Source organism: Papaver somniferum, chromosome 4, assembly GCF_003573695.1.
Source record: "Papaver somniferum cultivar HN1 chromosome 4, ASM357369v1, whole genome shotgun sequence".
In the NCBI taxonomy this organism is placed as follows: Eukaryota; Viridiplantae; Streptophyta; class Magnoliopsida; order Ranunculales; family Papaveraceae; genus Papaver; species Papaver somniferum.
In genome coordinates, this window is record NC_039361.1 from 24,078,528 (window position 1) to 24,099,986 (window position 21,459).

Sequence of the window (21,459 nt, forward strand, 5' to 3'; positions counted from 1 at the left end):
TGAAACATATAATTTCTTATTTCACCGCGGATTACAACTTACAAGATCTTTTAACAAAAATCTCGATATTCACGTGCAGGGTGTTAGTCTTCAAGGGAGTTGGGGGAGTTGGGTGTAGTTGAGTTTTTTCCCGTTAGTCGTGGGGGAGTTCGAAGAAGTCTCTCAAACTCCCCGTTAGTCGTGGGAGAGTTTAGAAGAGTCTCCCAAACTCCCTAGAAAACCCTATTAGTCGTGGGAGAGTTTGAAAGAAACTCTTAAACTCCCTGTTAGTGGTAAAAACTAGAATGCTAGGGAGTTGGTTTTTTTTTTTGGGAGTTCTAGAGATTTTATAGTGTATTTTTTCCTCACTCCAAATCTCTCAAAAGAGTAGAGATTTTGGGAGAGTCTCTCAAACTCCCTACACTCAAAACACCAAACTCTCTCAAACTCCCTATACTTTCTTACACTCCCTCAAAATCTCCAAGATCCAAAATACATTAAACTCCCCCAACTCACTCGTGAACTAATCCCCTGTAGTCTTCTTCTTCTATAGCTCAAATCATTCTGAGTCGAAGAAACCTTTTAAGAATTATAATATCAACAAATATCCATCTCCGTTCACTTTCTAATCAAACCCACTTTTCTTTGTTACCAACTCCTCCTGTTATTTCTTCTTTTTCTTCATTTCCAAGACCTATATTTTTAATTCCTTTAAATGGAAAGTCATTCTAAGAAAACCCATGGTTCTATTCACGATTTCACTGTCAAGGTTAGTCTTTTATTCTTACAATTTGGGATTTCAAGGTCATACTTTTAATGAGTATTTAGAATTTTTAATTTTGCTCAGTTTTTACATGTATTTAGATTATTAAGTATGTATGTTATTGTTGTTACTTTGTAGGATGGTAGAGGCAATGATGTGGATCTTAGCACTTACAGGGGAAATTTTTTGTTAATTGTCAGTGTCGCTTCACAATGGTATGTTTCTATATGATTCTTGGTTCATTTTGATAACATGGTGTTGATGGTGATGAAAAGAATCGTATTGTTTCTCTAAGAAATTACAGACTATCAAGTTACGGAATAAATGAAATACATTTATAGTTGTCCGTGCAAGCTATCTACAACCACACGTTACTTCACATGTGCAGACAACACACAATACACATGATTGTTTATCCTGCGCCATTGACACTCTTAACCTGCAGTGCTTCACTGACCTGTACTGCTTCAGATGTTCTGGTGCTTTTATCCCCCACAAACTAATGGGTGTAAGTCTTAGTTTGGATCTGAGATATTTAAACCTTGGACCATGAAGACCCTTTGTAAAAATATCAGCAACCTGATCAAGTGTATGAACATAGAAAATATCCAAAGCTTTTGTCTGCACTAGCTCCTTGATGAAGTGAAAATCTAACTGAACATGCTTCATCTTAGTATGCAGAACAGGATTTCTGGCCAGAGAGATAGAGCTAATGTTATCACAGCCTAATCTGGGAATACCAGGAACTGTAACATGAAGATCATTCAATACATAGCATTTCCATATCATTTCAGATGCACTGTTGGCAAGAGTTTTATATTCTGCTTCAGTACTGGACCTGGCAATAGTAGATTGTTTCTTGGATTACCAAGAAATGATATTAGAATCCAGAAAAACACAGTAGCCACCTATAGATTTTCTGTCATCTAAAGAGCCAGCCCAGTCAGCATCTGAAAAACCCAACAGAAAAGAACTACTGCTTGTATACTTCAACCCATAATTCAGAGTGCATTTAATATATCTCAATATTCTCTTAGCAGCCATCAGATGATCGGTTCTAGGATTTTGCATATACTAACAAACTAGATTTACTACAAAAGAGATATCTGGTCTTGTCCATGTAAGATATTGTAGAGCGCCCACTAATGATCTATACTATGTAGGATTGGGAAGCAGATCATCAGAAGCTTGAATCCACTTTTCAGTAGCAGAAATAGGAGTTTGCCAGGGTTTTCCACCTTCCATATGATGTTTGTGTAACATGTCAACTTCATACTTGGTTTGTGATAAGCACAAAGAATCAGTAGTTTTCAAAACTTCAAGACCCAAAAAGTAGTGTAAATTACCCAAATCTTTAATGGGAAAGCTAGCTTGCAGTTGAGTAATGACATACTTCAGAAAAGTTGAAGAGGATCTTGTAAGTAGAATATCATCAACATATACCAAATCCACTGTGATTTGAGAACCAGTTTTGTGAACAAATAATGAAGCATCGGATAATGAGTTGACAAACTGAAGTGATTTCAGTGCATTGTTGAGCTTGTCATACCAAGCTCTGGGAGCTTGTTTCAAGCCATAAATAGCTTTATGAAGTATATAGACATGATATGGCTTTGTTGGATCCACAAATCCTGGTGGTTGAGTCATGTAAACTTCTTCCTCCAAATCCCCATGCAGAAATGCATTACTTACATCAAGTTGATGTATTTTCCAGCTGAACTGAACTGCCATAGATAAAATGATCCTGATTGTTGTAGGTTTAGCAACAATACTAAATGTTTCTTCATAGTCAAGTCTTGGTTGCTGATGAAAACCTTTTTCCACAAGTCTTGCCTTGTGTTTATCTAATGTTCCATTTGCCTTGTATTTTATTCTAAAGACCGATTTACAGCCAATAATATTTTGAGCTTTGTTAGGAGGAACAAGTGACCAAGTACCAGCTTGCATTAGTGCATTGTATTCATCAACTGAAGAAATTCTCCATTCATGTACTTTATTTGCAGCTATAATGCTTTTAGGTATATGACAAACAAATGTTGTGGGCAATGGATGTTTAGTTGCAGAATAAGATTTGGGAGTATAAATTCCTCTCTTTCCTCTAGTAATCATAGGATGATCATTCTTAGTAATAGGTATTATAACTGAAGATGAAGATTCTGGCACAGTGAGAGTGGAAGCAGGTACAGGAGTTGAAGAGGAATTATCAGGAGTGAAAGATATAGCAGGTGAAGTAACTGTAGTTTCTGGAATGAGTGAAGGAGATGAAATGGAACTAGAAAGTTATATGGAAAATATGACTCATTGAATGATACATGTCTTGAGATATAAATAGTACCTGAAGTTGGATCATAACATCTATAGCCTTTATGATGAAGACTATATCCTAGAAATACACAATTTTATCTTCTAGGTTCTAATTTGTTTGATGTGTAAGGCTTCGACCAAAGAAAACAAGAGCATCCAAACACTTTTAGAAAGTTATAATTTGGTTTGGTGTGAAACAACATTTCAAAAGGAGATAAAAATGAAATAGATCTAGTACGAAGTCTATTTATGAGGTAATTAGCTGTTTGAAGTGCTTCAACCCAAAATGCATTAGGTAATCCAGATTGCAACAAGAGAGTACTCTCGTGATTCCTAGTAGATGTTTATGTTTAACCTCAGCTACACCATTTTGTTCAGGTGTATGAGGACAATAAAATTCATGTTTAATGCCATGAGAAGCACAATATGTTTGTAGAAAGTTATTTAAGAACTTTCCACTATTGTCAGTTCTAATAGTAATGACAGAGTGAGAGAGTAATTTTTCTATTCTAGTAACAAAGGAAGTGAAAAAAGATTTAAAAGAAGCTTTGGTAAGCAATAGAATAACCCAGCAATACTTTGTGTATTCATCAACTATGTTTGCATAGTACAAATTTCCAGACAATGATGCAACATGACAAGGACCCCACAAGTCTATGTGCAACAATTGTGAAGGTTTACTAGCTTCAGTACAAGATAACTAAAAAGGAAGCTTTGGGGCCTTGGGTATGCCAAGCCCATATCTTCTTTAAGAACAATTCTTCCTTGTTAAGCCCATTTCTAGCCTTTTGGTCTTGTGCACAACATTCCTCGCGGCTTCCTTGCGTAATTCCTCTCGGCTTCCACCACTTTTCTGCTCTTTTCGCTCCGTAATTCCATACAAACTTTATTTAGAACCTAAAAATACAAAATTAATTAAGAAAAGTATTTATTCTTGAAAACAATGAAAATACAGAATATGGGATAAAATGGAGAATTAGAGCACAAAAGATGAGTTAATTGCCAAGAAAAAGATATAGAAATATGCACTTTTTAGCACTCATCAAATACCCCCAAACCTGAATTTTACTTGTCCTCAAGTAAAAAAAAACTAAGGAAATCCTACCTATACCACTGTCGCTGGTCTCTCGAATGCATTTAGTGTATGCACTAAGCCTTTTAAACCACTAAGTGTCCCTAGTGGACGAGTTGAATTCTCGTGAAGGTTTGCTTAGAACGTACCTACAAAGTTCTAGGACAAAATATAAGCTCAGATTCCATGAAATGTGACATGTGCAAGACAGTTTAAGCTCACAGCAAAATGGAGATGTCAATCTAGCTATCAAAGGCACAATCCTAACACTGATAACAACTAAAGACACGTGATAAGAGTGTAAAGTGTATCTACACATGTTTCTAGAATGACCTGAAGTTATGACTACTAATCACCAAGAGATCCTTTTTAGGCTAAGAACCGAATTCTAAGCCAAGCTAGCTGTCCGGCTTTACGAGAATTGTGAATGTTCACCCAATGAGTTGGTGATATTTCAGTTTACCCGCGTTATACATCGATGGATGCACCCTCCTTGCTTATTACAAGACTATTTACAACAAAAAGATGACTCTTTACATGACTCTTATTTACATTGATTACTCTTTTTTATTTTTGGAACAAGAGAGAACTATTGTCTTTAACATAACAAAACATGGAATAAATACTTGATTTTTTTTTTCTGATATTTTTTTGATTTTTCTGAATTTTTCTGATTTTTATTTTTTTTTATTTTTTTTATTTTTTAAGAAATAACTTTGATCGTTACAACATAGTGACACTTTTGATACATGAACAAAAAGAAAAACATAATTACATGACTCTTAGCAAGAGGTGGCCCTTATCGAATGCATCCGGCCAAATTCTATGGTTGCTTTTCTTAACGTATCCTCCAACTTCTATCCCAGCCAACCAAAGAACAAGCTAGTCAAGTCTCATTCAGTATTCTAAAGTGATTGGCAATCTAACTTCCTATCAAACACCTTGAAGATCGAGGCTATACATGTATTGGTAGATCGTGCGCGTGCAAGTTTCTTATCACATGTGAATTGTGCTAGAATCAGGGTGCCTAAATATCTAGACTAAGAATCCTTATGTTTACATACATGCACAAGAGTCAACATTTCAAGGTAAATGAGCTCCATTTTTATGATTTTTTTCATTTTTATATTTTTCATTTTTCATTTTTTTTTTCAAAAAGAAAGAGTTCTGTTTTTAATTATAACATGTTATCGTGGTATATACTCTTTACCCCCAAACGTAAACTAAACATTGTCCTCAATGTTTCAAAAGATGTAAAGAATTATAATACAACATATGAAGAGGATTATGCTGAGTAGAGAAAAAGGAAAGAGAATACCCGATTTCGACAAAAGCAATACTAGAACTCCGTTATTCAAGGCAAGAATCCAACATATCTCAGCCGAGATCATATTGGATTAGCAAAATATGTACAAAAGAAACAATTTGTTTTTTTTTTTCTTTTTATCTACTGGATTATATAAAAAAATTTGTCATACATTTGGTTTTGATGGGATTGGACTTTTTGGGAAAAATTTGGTTTTGTCGGGAGACATTTGGTTTTTGTGGGGAATGAAAATTTTTGGTTTTTAGGGAAACATTTGGAAAACTTTGGTTTTTATGGGAGAAAAACATTTGGTTTTTAATGGGATAAAGAAAAGAAAATTTTGGTTTTAAAATCGGGAGCAAGCCCATATTGGTGGAAGAATGCACAGCCCACTAGAAATTTGAAAACAGCCCACAACTTGTGTGAAGTGAAGCCCAAAGAATTAGTTTGAATTGAGCCCAGCAAAAGGTTTTGAAAAAGAAGAGATCCAACTGTTTGGGTTCAGGAGCCCAAAAGTTCAGTTTCAGTTTGGTTTTGGGCTAACAGAATAGCCAAAATTCGAGGCCCAGTTGGGCTTAAAAATTGTTTTTCCAATTTTAATTTGGGTCAAGCCCAGAGTTCACAAATTCAAATTTCAGGGTTGAAACCCACAGTTCAGAAACAAAATAAGCCCATAGTTCAGCTTAAATACAGGCCCACAGTTTAGTTAAACTACAAGCCCAGCATTCAGTCTTAAAATTACAAGCCCAAAAATTGGGCTTACTGATGGGTTTAGGCTTACTAGTTAGCACAGCCCAGCTGCTCAGTAATTGTAGTTGCACAGCCCAGTTGGGCTTGGTTCACAGCAACAACAACTTCAGCAAGAGCACCAGAGGCTCATCAGCAACAACAACAAGAAGAAGAAGCAGCAGCAGGAGGCAGCAAGACAGCAGCAGCACCAGAGGCTGGCTGTAGCAAAAGCAGGAGTTGACAGCAGCAGCAGCATCAGTTCATCCACAGCACAGTAGCAAGTAGCACCAGCAGCAAGTGCAGAAGGCAGTAGCAGCAGCAACACAGGAGGTACCTGGACTCAGAAGAGGAGTGTTCAGTTCATATAATTGGAGGAGTGAAAGAACACAACAAGTGAAGGATAAAACATGCAGCTAAGATGCACAACAAGATGAACAGCAGCAAATCTCAGACATTCACATCAATAAATTTCAGGCATTCAAATTTCAGTTGACAGTGACCCAATGGCCAATATGCAGTAGCAGCTGACTTAATGCTCAAGTACTCCAAGCAAATGCAGTAACAGATGCAATTGGCAAGGACAAGACAGGGGAGCAGCCAGTTACAAGGCAGGGCAAAGCTACAGATTATGACAAAATGAGCAACTATGCAGACAATGAGCAAAGCCACAGAGCAAAGCTACAGATGCAGTGATGCTTTGCAGGTATTCAGAGCAGAAACAAAGATGCAATATGCAAGATGCAAATGCTAATGATGCAGATGCAGATAATGATGCAGAAGATGATGCAAACTAAAGATGCAATATGCTAATGATGCAATGCTAATGATGCAGATGCAGATGCTTATACTAAGATGCTTATCAGAACTACACAGCAGGTTATGCAAGAAAAGATGATGCAAGTGACAGCAAACTAAGCTACATTAAGTTACACTAAGTTACAGCTAATCTACACTAAGTTACACTACAGGTGGTACTAAGATACAAAACTACAGCTATACTAATCTACACTAAGTTACAGCAGGTTGAAAACAGAAAAGCAAGAGCAATTTTTTTTTTCAACTACACAGCGCCAGTCCCCGGCAGTGGTGCCAAAAACTTGGTAGGTTTCTAAAAGACCTACAAACTAATACCGCAAGTGCACGGTGTCGAGGTGTAGAACAATGCAAATACGGGTCGAATCCACAGAGACTAGGGTGTGTAAGTTGAAGTTTCCTAAACTGTTTTCTAAGCTTAACAGAGAACAAAGGAAGTAGCCAAAGGCAAGGCATTGAAGTAAAATAAAGACAATGAAGCAAAGGTAACAGTGGTAGTGAAACAAAGGCAGTGAGCCTAAGGCAGAGAAGCTAAGCAGTAAATGCACTAGGGGATTTGAATTCACCTTATGGCCTAGCTAGGCAGCATCAATCTAGTTTATGCTCTTGTCCCTAATGGACAAAGGTGGAGGCTCATGCCTTCCTATAATCCAGGGCATACATAGATAGAGAGTTAATTAACTAAGCTCACTAGCATCACCCATAGCATTGAGTGTCTTCTTACAACACACTCAATCACAGGTGATGTTTGATCCCTAAGCTTCATAACTTCCCTACTTTAGTTAAATGTGGATGGTTAAGTCCCTAAATTCTCTAGTTCACCCCTAGCATTGAGTGTCTTCTTACAGCACACTCAATCACAGGTGACTTCAATCACCAAGAACACTAACATCCTAATTCAGTTAAACCTACAAGAGTGTTCACTAAGATTTTTCTACCCAACAAGGTCTTCAGGCTTCATCTAAGCCCTAGCAAGAGTAATTAGAACATATTGACAATAATTGTAAACATGATAAACATAAAGAGTAATTGAAATTGAAACTTGGAATTAAAACAGAAGATTACAAAACCTAACAGTGGAGAGCACTGGCTAATCCAGGCCTCCAAAGGGTGCTCTGGCTAATCCAGGCATACCCACAACAGCACAAAACACCTTCTATTTATACCCAAATTAATCAATTAGGGTTCCTACACAAAAATCCCCAAATTCCCCCAAATCAGGGCAGTTAGAGTTTCGAAATCTTACCCATACTTCTCGAATTTCACTCATACGCTTCTACCCACTTGCATCTGCCTCTCCTAGACTTCCTCCATGCGTCAATTTCAGCTCTAGGTTACCTACTTCATCAATCTCCCACGCTTAGGGTTTCAGGGAGAGAAACGTGAGAGAGTGATGGAATAGGGAGCTAGATGGAAAGGGGGGGTGATGGGTTTTAGTGGTTGGAGTGGTTGTGATGTTTTGGTGGAATTTGGTGGCTGGCAGAGACGAGGGTGTGGTGGCGATGGAGTTGGTGGATCTGTTGCAGAGGGATGGGGGAGAAGATGGAGAAGAAGGTGGTCGATGGAAAATTGAGTAAGGTCTGTTTGGCTGACGGGTATAGGTGTTAGGTGCTCGGGTGCTGAGCGGGGACAGCAAGTTGGATGTACAGCGAGGATGAGACGTTGGATGTGGAGGTGATGGATCGATCTAACAGCGATATGGAAGGAAGTTTAAAGCGACCGTTGGATGCGGAAGTACAACGAAACTGACGGCTCAAGATGGAGTTAGGTGCTATAGTGTTTGACAGGAGCTTCAGATTTCGATGCACGAAGATGATGCGACCGTTGGATGCTGAGATGATCCAATCTGACGTCTAAAAAGGGAAACGGGTATGGATATTGGAAATGGGTTTGGGTGAGGGTTTGGGGCCTTGGGTATGCCAAGCCCATATCTTCTTTAAGAACAATTCTTCCTTTTTAAGCCCATTTCTAGCCTTTTGGTCTTGTGCACAACATTCCTCGCGGCTTCCTTGCGTAATTCCTCTCGGCTTCCACCACTTTTCTGCTCTTTTCGCTCCGTAATTCCATCCAAACTTTATTTAGAACCTAAAAATACAAAATTAATTAAGAAAAGTATTTATTCTTGAAAACAATGAAAATACAGAATATGGGATAAAATGGAGAATTAGAGCACAAAAGATGAGTTAATTGCCAAGAAAAAGATATAGAAATATGCACTTTTTAGCACTCATCACTATGCCATCATAAGGAGCAATCTCTTGAAGAGCAGCAGCATTTGAGGTGATATGATTATTATCTCCACTGTCAACTATCCACTCATCATTATCAAAAAGATCAGTTGCAGCTAACATAACACTGAGGTTTGCTGGTGGTGCTCTTCCTTTGTAAAAAAAATTAAATCTTTGGTTGCAATTAGGTGCAATATGTTCATCTGAGTTCCTCTCCCATAATTGTGCCTAGCAAAAATTGTTGGATTGGGAAATCTGCCTGCATTTGAATGTCTACCTCTATAATTGTTTTCCATAAAAGCTTTAGCATCCAAATCACTTTTTTTGAGTTTAGCTCTTTCACTAACAACTGCTTCTTCACTTAGGAGATTGTTATGCAACTCAATACTAGTGATTGATGGATTTCTATACCGCATAGAAGTAGAAAAGGGAATATAATCAGAATTGAGTGCTTTGAGAGTAATAACCACCAATTCTCTATCTGAGACAATCTCTCCAGATGCAGCTAACTGATCAGATAAGAGTTTAATTTCATTAATAAGAGGTGGAATTGATTTATGACCTTGAGAGATGTTGAGAATTTTTGTGCGTAACTGAATAGAGTGAGTTGAAGATGCTCTTGCAAATCCTTCTTTAATACTCTTCCACAGATGATAAGATGAAGTAGATCTTGAGAAGTAAGCTATAACAGAATCAGAAATTGTTGAGTTAATCCACATTCTGATTGTAGAATCTTCTTCAATCCAGTCAGTATAGTTAGGATTTTCAATTTCATTAGACTCATTTCGTGGTGATGAGTACTGTGATGGACATGGAAATGAGCCATCTAAGAACTTCATTAATTTGTACCTTTGAATTACTGGATGCATCAAAGTTCTCCAAGTAAAGTAATTATCCTCTTTAAGCTTCAAAGTGACAAAATTGTTGATTTAATTGAGTGAAACCTTAGAAAACGTAATTGTTGTAGGATTTATCATTGAAAATGATGATGCAGAGGTGAATTCTTGAATCATAAACGAGATCTGAGATTCAAGAAAAGAGAGAAATACCAAAAAATTTCAAGAAAGTAAAAAATTGGGCACAAAACTTGATGATTGTAAAACAAAGATGACAGAGGAAGAGATCAAGATCGAGAGAATTAGATATTGAAACTGAAAAACCTGAATTATCACCAACAAAGCACTACTAGGATGAATCAAATCATCAAGTAATGAAGATGATCAGTAACAGATACTTGAGAAGTTCTGTGAATATACATGATCGAAAAATACAAAAGGTTGATGAAGAAACCCTAATCTAACTTGTCTGATACCATGATAACATGGTGTTGATGGTGATGAAAGAATCATATTGTTTCTCTAAGAAATTACAGACTATCAAGTTACGGAAGAAATGAAATACATGGAAAACATTTATAGTTGTCCGTACAAGCTATCTACAGCCACACGTTACTTCACACGTGCAGACAACACACAATACACATTGAAAAATCGGGGGTCTAACAACCACACCCAATGTTTTGATTAGCAATCTGTATCGACTAACTCCAATATACTTTTAATAGAATCAAGTAGACAGTCAGACTCAATCTTAATGAAAGTATATCAAAGAGTTATATCTCTCTTTATTGATTCAATACTTACTCAAGCAATAGAAATATGCGAGTCTAATTGAATACAAGAGAAATCACTTGAATGGTACCAAAGACCAATGTTCAAGTATCAATCAATTTCAATAAACAACCCAAGGTTGTATTTCCCAATTGATTCATTTAAACAAACAACCTGTGATATTTCAATTATATAACAAAATATAATGCGGAAAAGAAATAACACAGACACCAGAAGTTTTGTTAACGAGGAAACCGCAAATGTAGAAAAACCCCGGGACCTAGTCCAGATTGAACACACATTGTATTAAGCCGCTACAGACACTAGCCTACTACAAGCTAACTTCTGTCTGGACTGTAGTTGAACCCCAATCAATCCCACACTCTTACGTCTCTGATCCCAGCAGGATACTACGCACTTGATTCCCTTAGTTGATCTCACCCACAACTAAGAGTTGCTATGACCCAAAGTCGAAGACTTTAATAAACAAATCTGTATCACACAGAAAAGTCTACGGTAATAGATAAATCTATCTCCCACAAAAATACCTACGAGTTTTTGTTCCGTCTTTTGATAAATCAAGGTGAACAGGAACCAATTGATAAACCAGACTTATATTCCTGAAGAACAACTTAGTATTATCAATCACCTCACAATAATCTAAATCGTATAATGGTGAAACTAGATATTGTGGAATCACAAACGATGAGGAAGATGTTTGTGACTACTTTTATATCTTGCCTATCGGAGAAATCAATCTCAAGTCAATCCTTACGATTGTACTTAGTACGATAGAAACAGCAAGATCAGATCACAAAACTACGAGAAAGTAGTATCGGTCTGGCTTCACAATCCCAATGAAGTCTTCAAGTCGTTAACCTACAGGGTCTCGGTAGAAACCTAAGGTTAAAGGAGAATCGACTCTAGCTAATACAACTAGTATCACACAGGAGGTGTGGGGATTAGGTTTCCTAGTTGCTAGAGTTCTACCTTATATAGTCTTTAAAAGAAGGGTTTGCAATCAATGTTAGCTTAGTAACAAAGCATTCAATATTCACCGTTAGATGAAAATCTGATTAGATTCAAGCTAATATCCTTCAGCCGTTAGATCGAAACTTAGCTTCTTACACACACATGAAATGCACGTTTATCTAGGTTTGTGTAACCGTACCAAATATGTACATCTAGTTGGTTCAACAGTAGTTAACCAAATGGTTATCCATATGATCACTTTCTTTTCAACCATATTCTTCTTTGCCACAACTAGTTCAAATGACTCAAATGAACTAGTTAGAGAGTTGTTCAATTGCTTAGATCTTTATAATAGACACAATTGAAACAAAAACGATTTGCTTCACTCGAATCGATTCATGAACTTTATAGCCACGGTTTGCAAACTTGCTTTCCTTAGTTTATATAAGTTTAAGTTGACGAATAATCGTTTTTAGAAAATAACCAACTTAAGTACGCGGACTTAAGTACCCGGAATAAGTTTGTAAATAGTTCACAAACTCCAGCAAATTTTCTCGGGAAGAGAACCTCCGACAATACGCGGACTGGGTTCGCGGACTCTGTTCGGGTTTTCCTGATCAACAAAGTACGCATACTTTGGTTCAAGGAATAAGGACTTATACATGTATGAGTTATCACACAATGCTTATATCCAACAATGGTTATATAATCTAAACTCTCATTTCAATCATTGAAACATTCTTAGAGGACGTTATATAGTTGTTGTTCACAAACCATTTTTCGTCAAAGCCATTTTCAAGTGATTGAAACTTAACATGACTTTCGTCACTAGTAAAGATGAACTTGGCCAAAACAAAAGCTTACCAACACATATTTCGAGAAATAGATAAGCGAGATAAACTCGGCTCGAAATAGCAAATGTGTATAATCAAAGTCTATATAGCAAAACGACTTTTGTCTCAAGATAGGAAATAGAATAGATATACTTTTGAGTGATAGATAAGTTCAAGTCTCCACATATCTTTTAGTCGATGAAGTTCCACCAGTTCCTTGAGTAGTTCTTCGTCTTTGTATGATGATCTCCATGGAGTCTTGAGCTCAACTACACTTTCTATCCTAGTATGAGACTTAGCTAATAGTAGACTAGAAATCAAGACTTATAGTTTTGATCACTAACATTGACAAACATGCTTGAGATAGCAACGCATGCGAGTTCGACCGAGCAGTGCTCTAACACACATGATTGTTTATCCTGCGCCACTGACACTCTTAACTTGCACTGCTTCATTGACCTGCACTGCTTCAGATGTTCTGGTGCTTTTACATTTATGGTCAATGTATATGCAAAATGTTAAAAGGTTCTGGCTATAATTTTGATTTTGAACTGATATTTTTAGTGGATTGACTACCTCAAACTACACTGAGATTGCTCAATTGTATCAGAAGTACAAGGATCAAGGTTTGTGTTTCGATTTCTAAACGGCAGTAACTTCGGTTTATTTCGTCACTGGACTTGACTGATAGGCTTTGGCACTTTATATCATGAGATATATTGACATATCTAAAACTGAACCAAGAATGTTGTTCATGTGAAACTCATCCATTGAATATGCTTTATGATTCGGGGATTTGGATGATAGCCATAAGAAGTACTGCTTTTTTATTTGTTTGACTTGTTTCATTTCATCTATGACTTCTGTGAGGTTACTGTTATTGTAATTGACTAATTGGATGTTTAGTCGGTTAATGGGATGTTTTAAAGGGCCTGAGTACTTAGTTGTCTGTTATTTTTAAAGGGTTTAGAGATACTTGTGTTCCCATGTAATCAGTTCCGTGTGGAGGAACCAGGAACTAATGAGGAGATTGTAGAGTTTACTTGCACTCGCTTCAAAGCAGAGTATCCCATCTTTTATAAGGTATAATGCAAATTTTTGTGTTGCTTTGCCTATCAGAGAGTCTGAACACGATGTTAGCAGAACCATTCTGGATGAAGATGGTTTTGCTGATTTTGTTCGTATCAGTATTCATCCACTTGATAGATATTTGTCCGGATTTTTTTTTGATTAGTTGAATGTTAATGGGACAATGCAACACCGATATACAAGTTATTGAAGTCAGAGTAAAGGTGGTCTGCTTGGGGACAATGCAGCACCGATATACAAGTTTAGTAAATTGAACTTTGCTAAATTCCTCGTAGACGAGGAAGGCCATGTTGTTGATAGATATGCACCCACTAACTCCCCTCTTAGCATCGAGGTATTTTGATAACCATGATTATAAACAATTAGGCGCGCCAAGTTTCCTTTTCAGCAAAATTTAGTGCTGATTTGTTTCAGTCTGTCTTTGTTCTTTTCTTCACTTGGATTGATTCCTTTGTTTGTGTTTGCATAAAGACATTAAGAAGTTGTTGGGAGCCTCAGCTTAATTTAGGGCCTTGGCCTTTTGCAAGAGCAGGACAAGAAAGGCCATGTTGTATTCTTTACAACTTATAGTTTTGAACTTATCTTGTAACTTGTTGGCCCTTATAAATTTTTTGAGAATAAAAAGATACTCATATGTGTTTTATACGGAGTAGTTTTGAATCTAATTTTATCTTCTCGGGCTACTACCGGATATTTTAGTTCTTATTTCTCCTTAAACAAAATAAATTTTCATAAATTTATTTGTAAGTAAGTTCTCTTTAAAAACCCACAATTGGGGATACCAACACAAACTGGGGATACTAAGAAAAATAAAATAAAAAATATTATGAAATAATTTGAAAATTCCTTATCCTAAAAAAATGGTAATGTCTAAATCACCCATAAATATTCCCCAATTTTGTTAAGATTAAACTAAACTTTGGATTGGGATTTTATCCTTTTAAATGTTAGTAATAGATTAAATAAAGAGAGTAGATTTGATTGTTATGAAAGATTCTAGCCTACTGATACCCTAAGTCAAACCCTAAGTCCATCGATCGGCATTACCACACAAACCTTCGGAGATAATACAACAACGCGCAGTGACGACCAACACGGTATTGTATTGACCAAAAAAAAAAAGAAAAAAACCAAAAAAACGTCAGTCAGTATTGCATTCAACCTGCAGCTATGCCGACTGAACTTCCTAGACAGTTTGCGAACAGTGAACCTGGTGCATACACAATGATCAAGATAGAAATTATTGTTAGGCTGTGTTTGACACTTTGACCCACTTGATTTCCCATGTGAGGGGTACTCTAAAATGCAGTACCATTAATTAGCTGGTAATCATGTGGAGCGTGAGAGATCTTGGGCACATGAGATTAGAGAAAGAAATAAAAATCCCTCTCAACTTGGGCTCGTATTCTATCATGGTCTGTGTGGTTTGATTCGAGAACTGTAATGTTTTTTTTTTTTTGAGATTTTATTTCTTTTTTTAAGGTTCTTGAGGGGATAGCAAATTAGAAATACCCCTTAACCAAAATTCATCCCCATATAACCATGAGTATCCCCCAATTTGTGAGAGTATCCCCCAATTGTGTCTTCCTCTTTAAGGCGGTTTGTAATTTCCAATTTGTGCGAGATTTAGAGAGTATTTAATTTACTTGAGAGTATTTAGTTTATTTTAAAACTGGTCTATAATATTCTTCTTTGTTTATTTATTCGCTTTTGATGTGCGAAGGGGAAAATTCATAAAAACAAATATGTCAACAATAAGGAAAAGAGAAAAGAAAAGAAGAAGGGAAAATTCATAAAAGCAAATATGTCAACAAGAAGGAAATTAAAAGAAAAGAGAAGAAAGAAATAAATAAAGAAAGAAAGAAAAATAATAAAAGAAAGAAACAGTGAAGCCCATTAAGGAACAAAAGTTCCAATCAAGATCTACCTACATTCTTACATTTTCAAGAAACTCCAGATATATTAGAAGAAATAAATATCAACTCATTTTCTAAAATTTCTATTTTTTTCTTAAATCGAGCATTTGACAAATTAAGACCTACCTAAATTCTTACAATTTCAAGAAACTCTAAATGTACTAGAAGAAATAAGCATCGACCCACTTTCTAAAATTTCTTTTTTTATCCTAAATCGAGCATTCGAATATATTGATTTGTTCATCAATACCAGAATCAGGGTCCAAATCTCCAAAACTATTATCACATTCAACCAATGGTGTTTTCTTTTTTTAATCTCCGAGTGAGGTATTACACTCTACCCAATAAGATCTTTACACATAGATTTCATGGGATGGTCAGAAATACCCATTATCTTACTAAAAGCAATTTGAGAATCTATTCGAGCATAGATTTCGACCTCAGTAACAGAGATAGTAGTCCAAGTTCTTGGGCTTGCTTCAATTGTCTAGAAATAGCGAAAATAGAATTTGAAGGCAACCCCAAATCCTTTCCTTAAGTATTTTTTCCTCTTGTTCGCGAAATGTAGTCCAACTCACTATTTGAGATGGAAGATCCACCCCCGGATTCACCTTCCAATTAGAATTAGAAGTCAAATTTGGGCTTGAAGAATCACTGAGTTGGATTGATTGCACTAAGACTCCATCAAAATCATTTCTCCTACTTCCATACTCTCATTATCTGTTTAATAACATGATTCTCTATCAGAATCATCAGTAGTCTCCCTTACCTTCCATACTCTCATTATTTTATTTTATTTTGTTTTGTTTTTATTTTTTTTGTGTTTGACAATGTCAACTTCTTTTCCAGCTTCTCTTCTCCCATATTCTCGGTTTATATTTACTGTTTTTGTTGGTACATGAATGATAAAGTCTAGATTTAGTATTTGCAACAATATGCCCAGCTGGAATTTGGTCGAGAATAAATACAACTGACATCTACTTGACAATTTAAGCCTTATAGTCTAGGTCGTGACTCTTCGTCAAACTCCAATATAACGACCGAGGTTACAATCTTCTTTTCCACGTGGCCATTTGTGAAGGGGCACCACTTCAAATATGCACATACAAGAAGAAGTCTACTTTGAAAGCAAGAGTCGAAAACAATTTGCATAAAAATCCCCAAGTTATTCTATTTTTCGAATAACCGAAAATTTTCACCATTGCGTTCGTTTTCTAGAACAAGAGGGTTTTTTTTTCATCTTGTGTTCGCTGCTTTTGAAGTATTCAACTGCAATATTACTTTATAGGAATTGTTGTATCATACGAAACCATCATCATTAACTGTTAAGCAAAAGTATATAGGACCAGGAAATTTCTTTTCAAGGATATAGTGATCATCACATCAGTTAGTTGAATGATTCATTCTTTTCTATTCATCTAATTTTATCATTTGATTCATTAATTGTTGTTCTATAGAGCACACGGAAGAGAATATATTTACACGCACAACTTGTTATTCAATTGCACCAATTGGTTTCGTATATTTGAGCATATGTATGTATCTTTAATTATTGATATATTCTTATGGTTGTGTCGTATTTTTGTTAATGGGTACCCGGGCCTTGTGTTCTAATTTTTACTAAGCTAAGTTAACTTGAAGAAATTGATCTGGACAATATGGTGTGTGTAAAATTTCCACTAAGATTTGTTGTATATTTATATACTTGTATCCAATTTTAGTATCACAGTATGAATAACTAGTTGAAATCTTGTTTTATGAAATTAATAAGTTTGTGAACAGATTTCATCCACCATTTGCTTAACACACATAGGATTTCTATTATATTATTTGATATATTTGATTTTTTCTGTATCAATAATATGTAAGAAGATAAGACGAAAAAGATTTCTTCATACTTTTTTGCCAAAATATAAAAAGCAATTATATAACATACATATATCTCCGCGACTAGCTTTGCTGTCAAGTTTGTGAGCGGATTTTATCCACCATTTTGCTTAACTCAGACACATAGGATTTTTATTCTATTGTTTTATATATTTGAACTTTTCAGTATCAACAATACTTAAGAGGATAAGATAGAAAAAGGAAGTTCTTCATAATTTTTGCCAAAATAAAAGAAACAATTATAACATACATATATCTCAACAACTAGTTTTGTTGTCAATTTATCATAATGGATGGCATATAATTTGCTTTGTTGTACATGAGTTTGAGATAGAGTAACTTAACTAGACCAACGATTTTTTTCTTTCTTTTTTTGCATATAATATTTCTTTTATCATATAAAATTTTCTTTTTACAAGATTTATTGAAATCATAAGTTGAAGGCCTTGTTACTTTTCAAGATTTATATGATTATAAGATGAATTATTATTACCCTTACACGTGTCTTTTGTTTTTGCATTGTCTAAATCCTATTTTATGTATTCTTTTAGATGATTATGGATGCCCTTCATGCATTAGCACTCCAGCATCCCGACGAGGATGAATCAACAGTTGAAGAAATAGCTGCTCAGATTTTGTTACTTTACGAGCGATTACCTTACTCTCACGTTATACAAGTGCTTCATTGGGTGACTATATTAGTTACAAGGCAAGGAGTTAAAGCAAGACCCTTATTTTGGTTCGAACTTATAATTAATTATGATATTGGACAAGGGGTCAATTAATATGTGAACAGATTTCATCCACCATTTGCCTAACTCAGACACATAGGATTTCTATTATACTTTTCCTACATTTGATTTTTTCCGTATCAATAATATGTAAGAGGAAAAGATGAAAAAAAGTCTTCATAATTTTTTGCCAAAATAAAAGAAGCGATTATAACATACATATATCTCAACAACTAGTTTTGCTGTCAAGTTTGTGAGCGAGTTTATCCAACATTTTCTTAACTCAGATAAATAGGATTTTTATTCTTTTATGTTATATATTTGAATTTTTTTTTGTATCAATAATTCATAAGAGGATAAGATTAAAAAAAATCACAATTTTTATTCTATTATGTTATATATTTGAGGCAATTGTTACGTAGATATATCTCACCAACTAGTTTTGTTGTCAATTTATCACAGTGGACGACATAAAATTTGCTTTGTCATATATAAGTTTGAGATAGAGTAACTTAATTAGATCAACAAATTTTTTTGCTTCCTTTTTTGCATATAATATTTCTTTTATGATATAAAATTTCCTTTTTACATATAGATTAATGTATAAGCATTACTAAAGTCGAAAAGAAGAAATTATATTAAGAGAAAAAAAAAGTTACATCCTAGGAATAGCTCGATAAAAATGTTGAAGGTGCAGAATGCTATACCAGGAAATGCAGCATGATAAAAAGGAAATGTGCACAACATACATGAGAATGTGCAACATGATATATGCGAACAAACTGAAACAAAATCATATGAAAAATTCAGTTTAACAAGGAAATGTGCTTATACCATCAACGACTAGACTGAATACTGAATTGACGAAAGAGAGAAAAAATTCATTGATAACAAAATAAAGACAAGACAACCTAATTGATCTTAATTAGTAGACAAACATGTTAATCTTCCTTATTAAGCCCAACAAACCCTTTGATTCTCCCAAGATCATATGTCTTCACCGATGTATCACTAGTACCAAGGTGCCAGACAGTTCCCCACCCTCCCACAGACGCGTACCCAAGCTTCTTCTTCTCAGAGGCTGCTCGAGATAGTCAGACACAAATTAGCAATGGTAAAAACTTCAGTTAAATTCAGAGAAGGTTTGAGTTGAGAATCGAAAACATCCTTGATTTGTTTGCGAGTGTCAAGATCCACATCACCGCCGAAGCAGTATAAATCAGATTCATTCTTAATTTCAATAATATTTTCGTTTATACTTTCATAGTAGTTTAATTATCTGAGGTCAAAGTTACTTCTCAATTACATTTTTATTGCTTGCTTTTGGGACGCTGTTCTGCTTCTCTGCATCATCCTGTTTTTTTTTTTTTTTTTGAATAACTGATTTGTGTTAACAGGAGTGTTCCAATTGTTTATTAGGAACTGTGAGATGTGTATAGAGAACATAGTTACATGTATAAGAAAAGGTAGGCTTCTTCCCATCAAGGAATTTTTCAGAGTATATTTGTTTTAGTATGTGCTAGTAATGCTTGTAGATCTTTTCTTCTTCTTCTCGTATTTAATGTCTGTTGTTGTTGTTGTTTTTTTTGAGAAAAGAAGGTTATATTAAAAAAGAAAAGATATGTACACTGCCAGGAAAAACAGTTCAATTACATGTGTAAAACTGTTTTCCAAATGAATAAAATGTCATTTACAGATAACCCTCTAAACACATCAGTCTCGAAAAGCCACAAAATCAAAGTCTGCTTAATGTTCAAACACAATTCATCCACCATTTTACCTCTTCCACCAAAATTTCTAGAGTTCCTCTCATTCCACAGATGCCACATAGTAGCATAAATAATCTTCTCCCAAACTTTCTTACATCTTCCTTGGACTGCTACACCAACCCAAAACTCAAACAACTCCAGAACAGTCATATAAGTGCCACTACTGACATGACAAGACTGAAAGAAATAATTCCACACCTCCTTAGCATAATCACAATGCATGAAAAGATGATCAGAAGTCTCAATCTCCTTCATACAGACATTATATAAGTCATTTTGAACAACATCTCCTCTGTGCTTCTAAATACTCATAGTGGGAAGGAAATTATGAAAGATTTCCCCTAACATAAAAACTTACCTTTGGTGGAATATCCTTCTTCCAAAGAAACTTCACAAAATTGCAAGCTACATCATCCTCCAACAGAGCTTCATATCCTTTCTTCACAGTATATTCTTCAAGAATTGAAACCTCATATTCTTCATCCACTAGAAGAGGCACTGGACCCAGTTTATTACACAACAAACCCCATTCTGTTTGTTCTTGATAGATAAGTAATGTTTCTTTTGGACTTAAAAAAAAGAACCCCATTATGAATCATGTCTGCAATTGAGGCATTTTTTTGACAGCAGCTGCAGGATATCTGTTCTTCAATGGACCATTATTTGTCCATTTATCCACCCAAAATTTAATGTTCTTTCCATTCTTCAGCTGAAACTTCATATGTTGCTGTAAGAAAACAGAAGATTTAAGAATTGTCTTCCAAATACTTCTCCCATATGGCTTCCCATCATCAACATGTATTAAACATTCAGCCTCATTCTTGAATTGCTTTTGAAAAACTCTCATATATAAAGCTTTTTTCTCCTTCGCATATCTACAAATCCATTAGCCTTTCAAAGATTTTCTTGTAAGTCTTAAATTATTCACACCTAATCTACCCAATTTCTTAGACCTACAGATAGTTGGCCAAGAAACCCAACACATTTTCCTTTTAGTTGCATCAGAATCCCGAAGAAAATTACTCATTAACCTTGTTAACTTCAGTTCCACACTTGCAAACATTTGAATCAAGGACATATAATACATAGGCAAACTAGACAAGCAGCTTTTAATCAATACAAGCCTACCTGCCCTATTTAAAAACTTCTTTTTCCAAGCAACTAATTTCACCTCCATACTCTGAATGACCCATCCCAAACACCAGCATTCCTAGGTGTAGCTCCTAGAGGAATCCCCAAATACTTAATTGGCAGCTGCTCAGTCTTGCATCCCATCTCCAAACCCAGGTCTTTGATCACATTTTCTGCACCAACACTTATCATTGAACTTTTCTCCAAGTTAAGTTTCAGACCTGTAATCATTTCAAAAGTTGTTAAAATAATAAGTAACCTTCTTACATCATCCACTTATGCATTTATGAAGATCAATGTTGTTAGAGCATTGCTCGGTCAAACTCG

General features: G+C 35.4%; 1 protein-coding gene and 1 pseudogene across 1 annotated transcript; one reads left to right on the top strand and one right to left on the bottom strand.

Annotated features, from left to right (window-relative positions):
• The first annotated feature begins 481 nt into the window (after positions 1 to 481).
• On the top strand, positions 482 to 14,238 carry LOC113273618 (annotated as a pseudogene).
• A 4,935-nt stretch (positions 14,239 to 19,173) lies between these two features.
• Positions 19,174 to 20,590, bottom strand: LOC113272187. Its single transcript, XM_026522072.1, has 3 exons — positions 20,360 to 20,590; positions 20,013 to 20,250; positions 19,174 to 19,313 (listed from the first exon to the last, which is right to left on the bottom strand). The coding sequence occupies exons 1-3, from the start codon at positions 20,588 to 20,590 to the stop codon at positions 19,174 to 19,176; spliced, it is 609 nt and encodes a 202-aa protein (XP_026377857.1).
• Positions 20,591 to 21,459: the final 869 nt, after the last annotated feature.

Excerpts from the sequence above, each read along its gene's own strand:
- LOC113272187 (XM_026522072.1), bottom strand. The coding sequence starts at position 20,590 with ATGGGGTTCTTTTTTTTAAGTCCAAAAGAAACATTACTTATCTATCAA. Across the intron at positions 20,251-20,359 it reads AGAAGGATATTCCACCAAAG|GAGATTGAGACTTCTGATCA; the intron begins GTAAGTTTTTAT and ends GTCTGTATGAAG. Across the intron at positions 19,314-20,012 it reads TAGAAATTTTGGTGGAAGAG|CCTCTGAGAAGAAGAAGCTT; the intron begins GTAAAATGGTGG and ends TATCTCGAGCAG.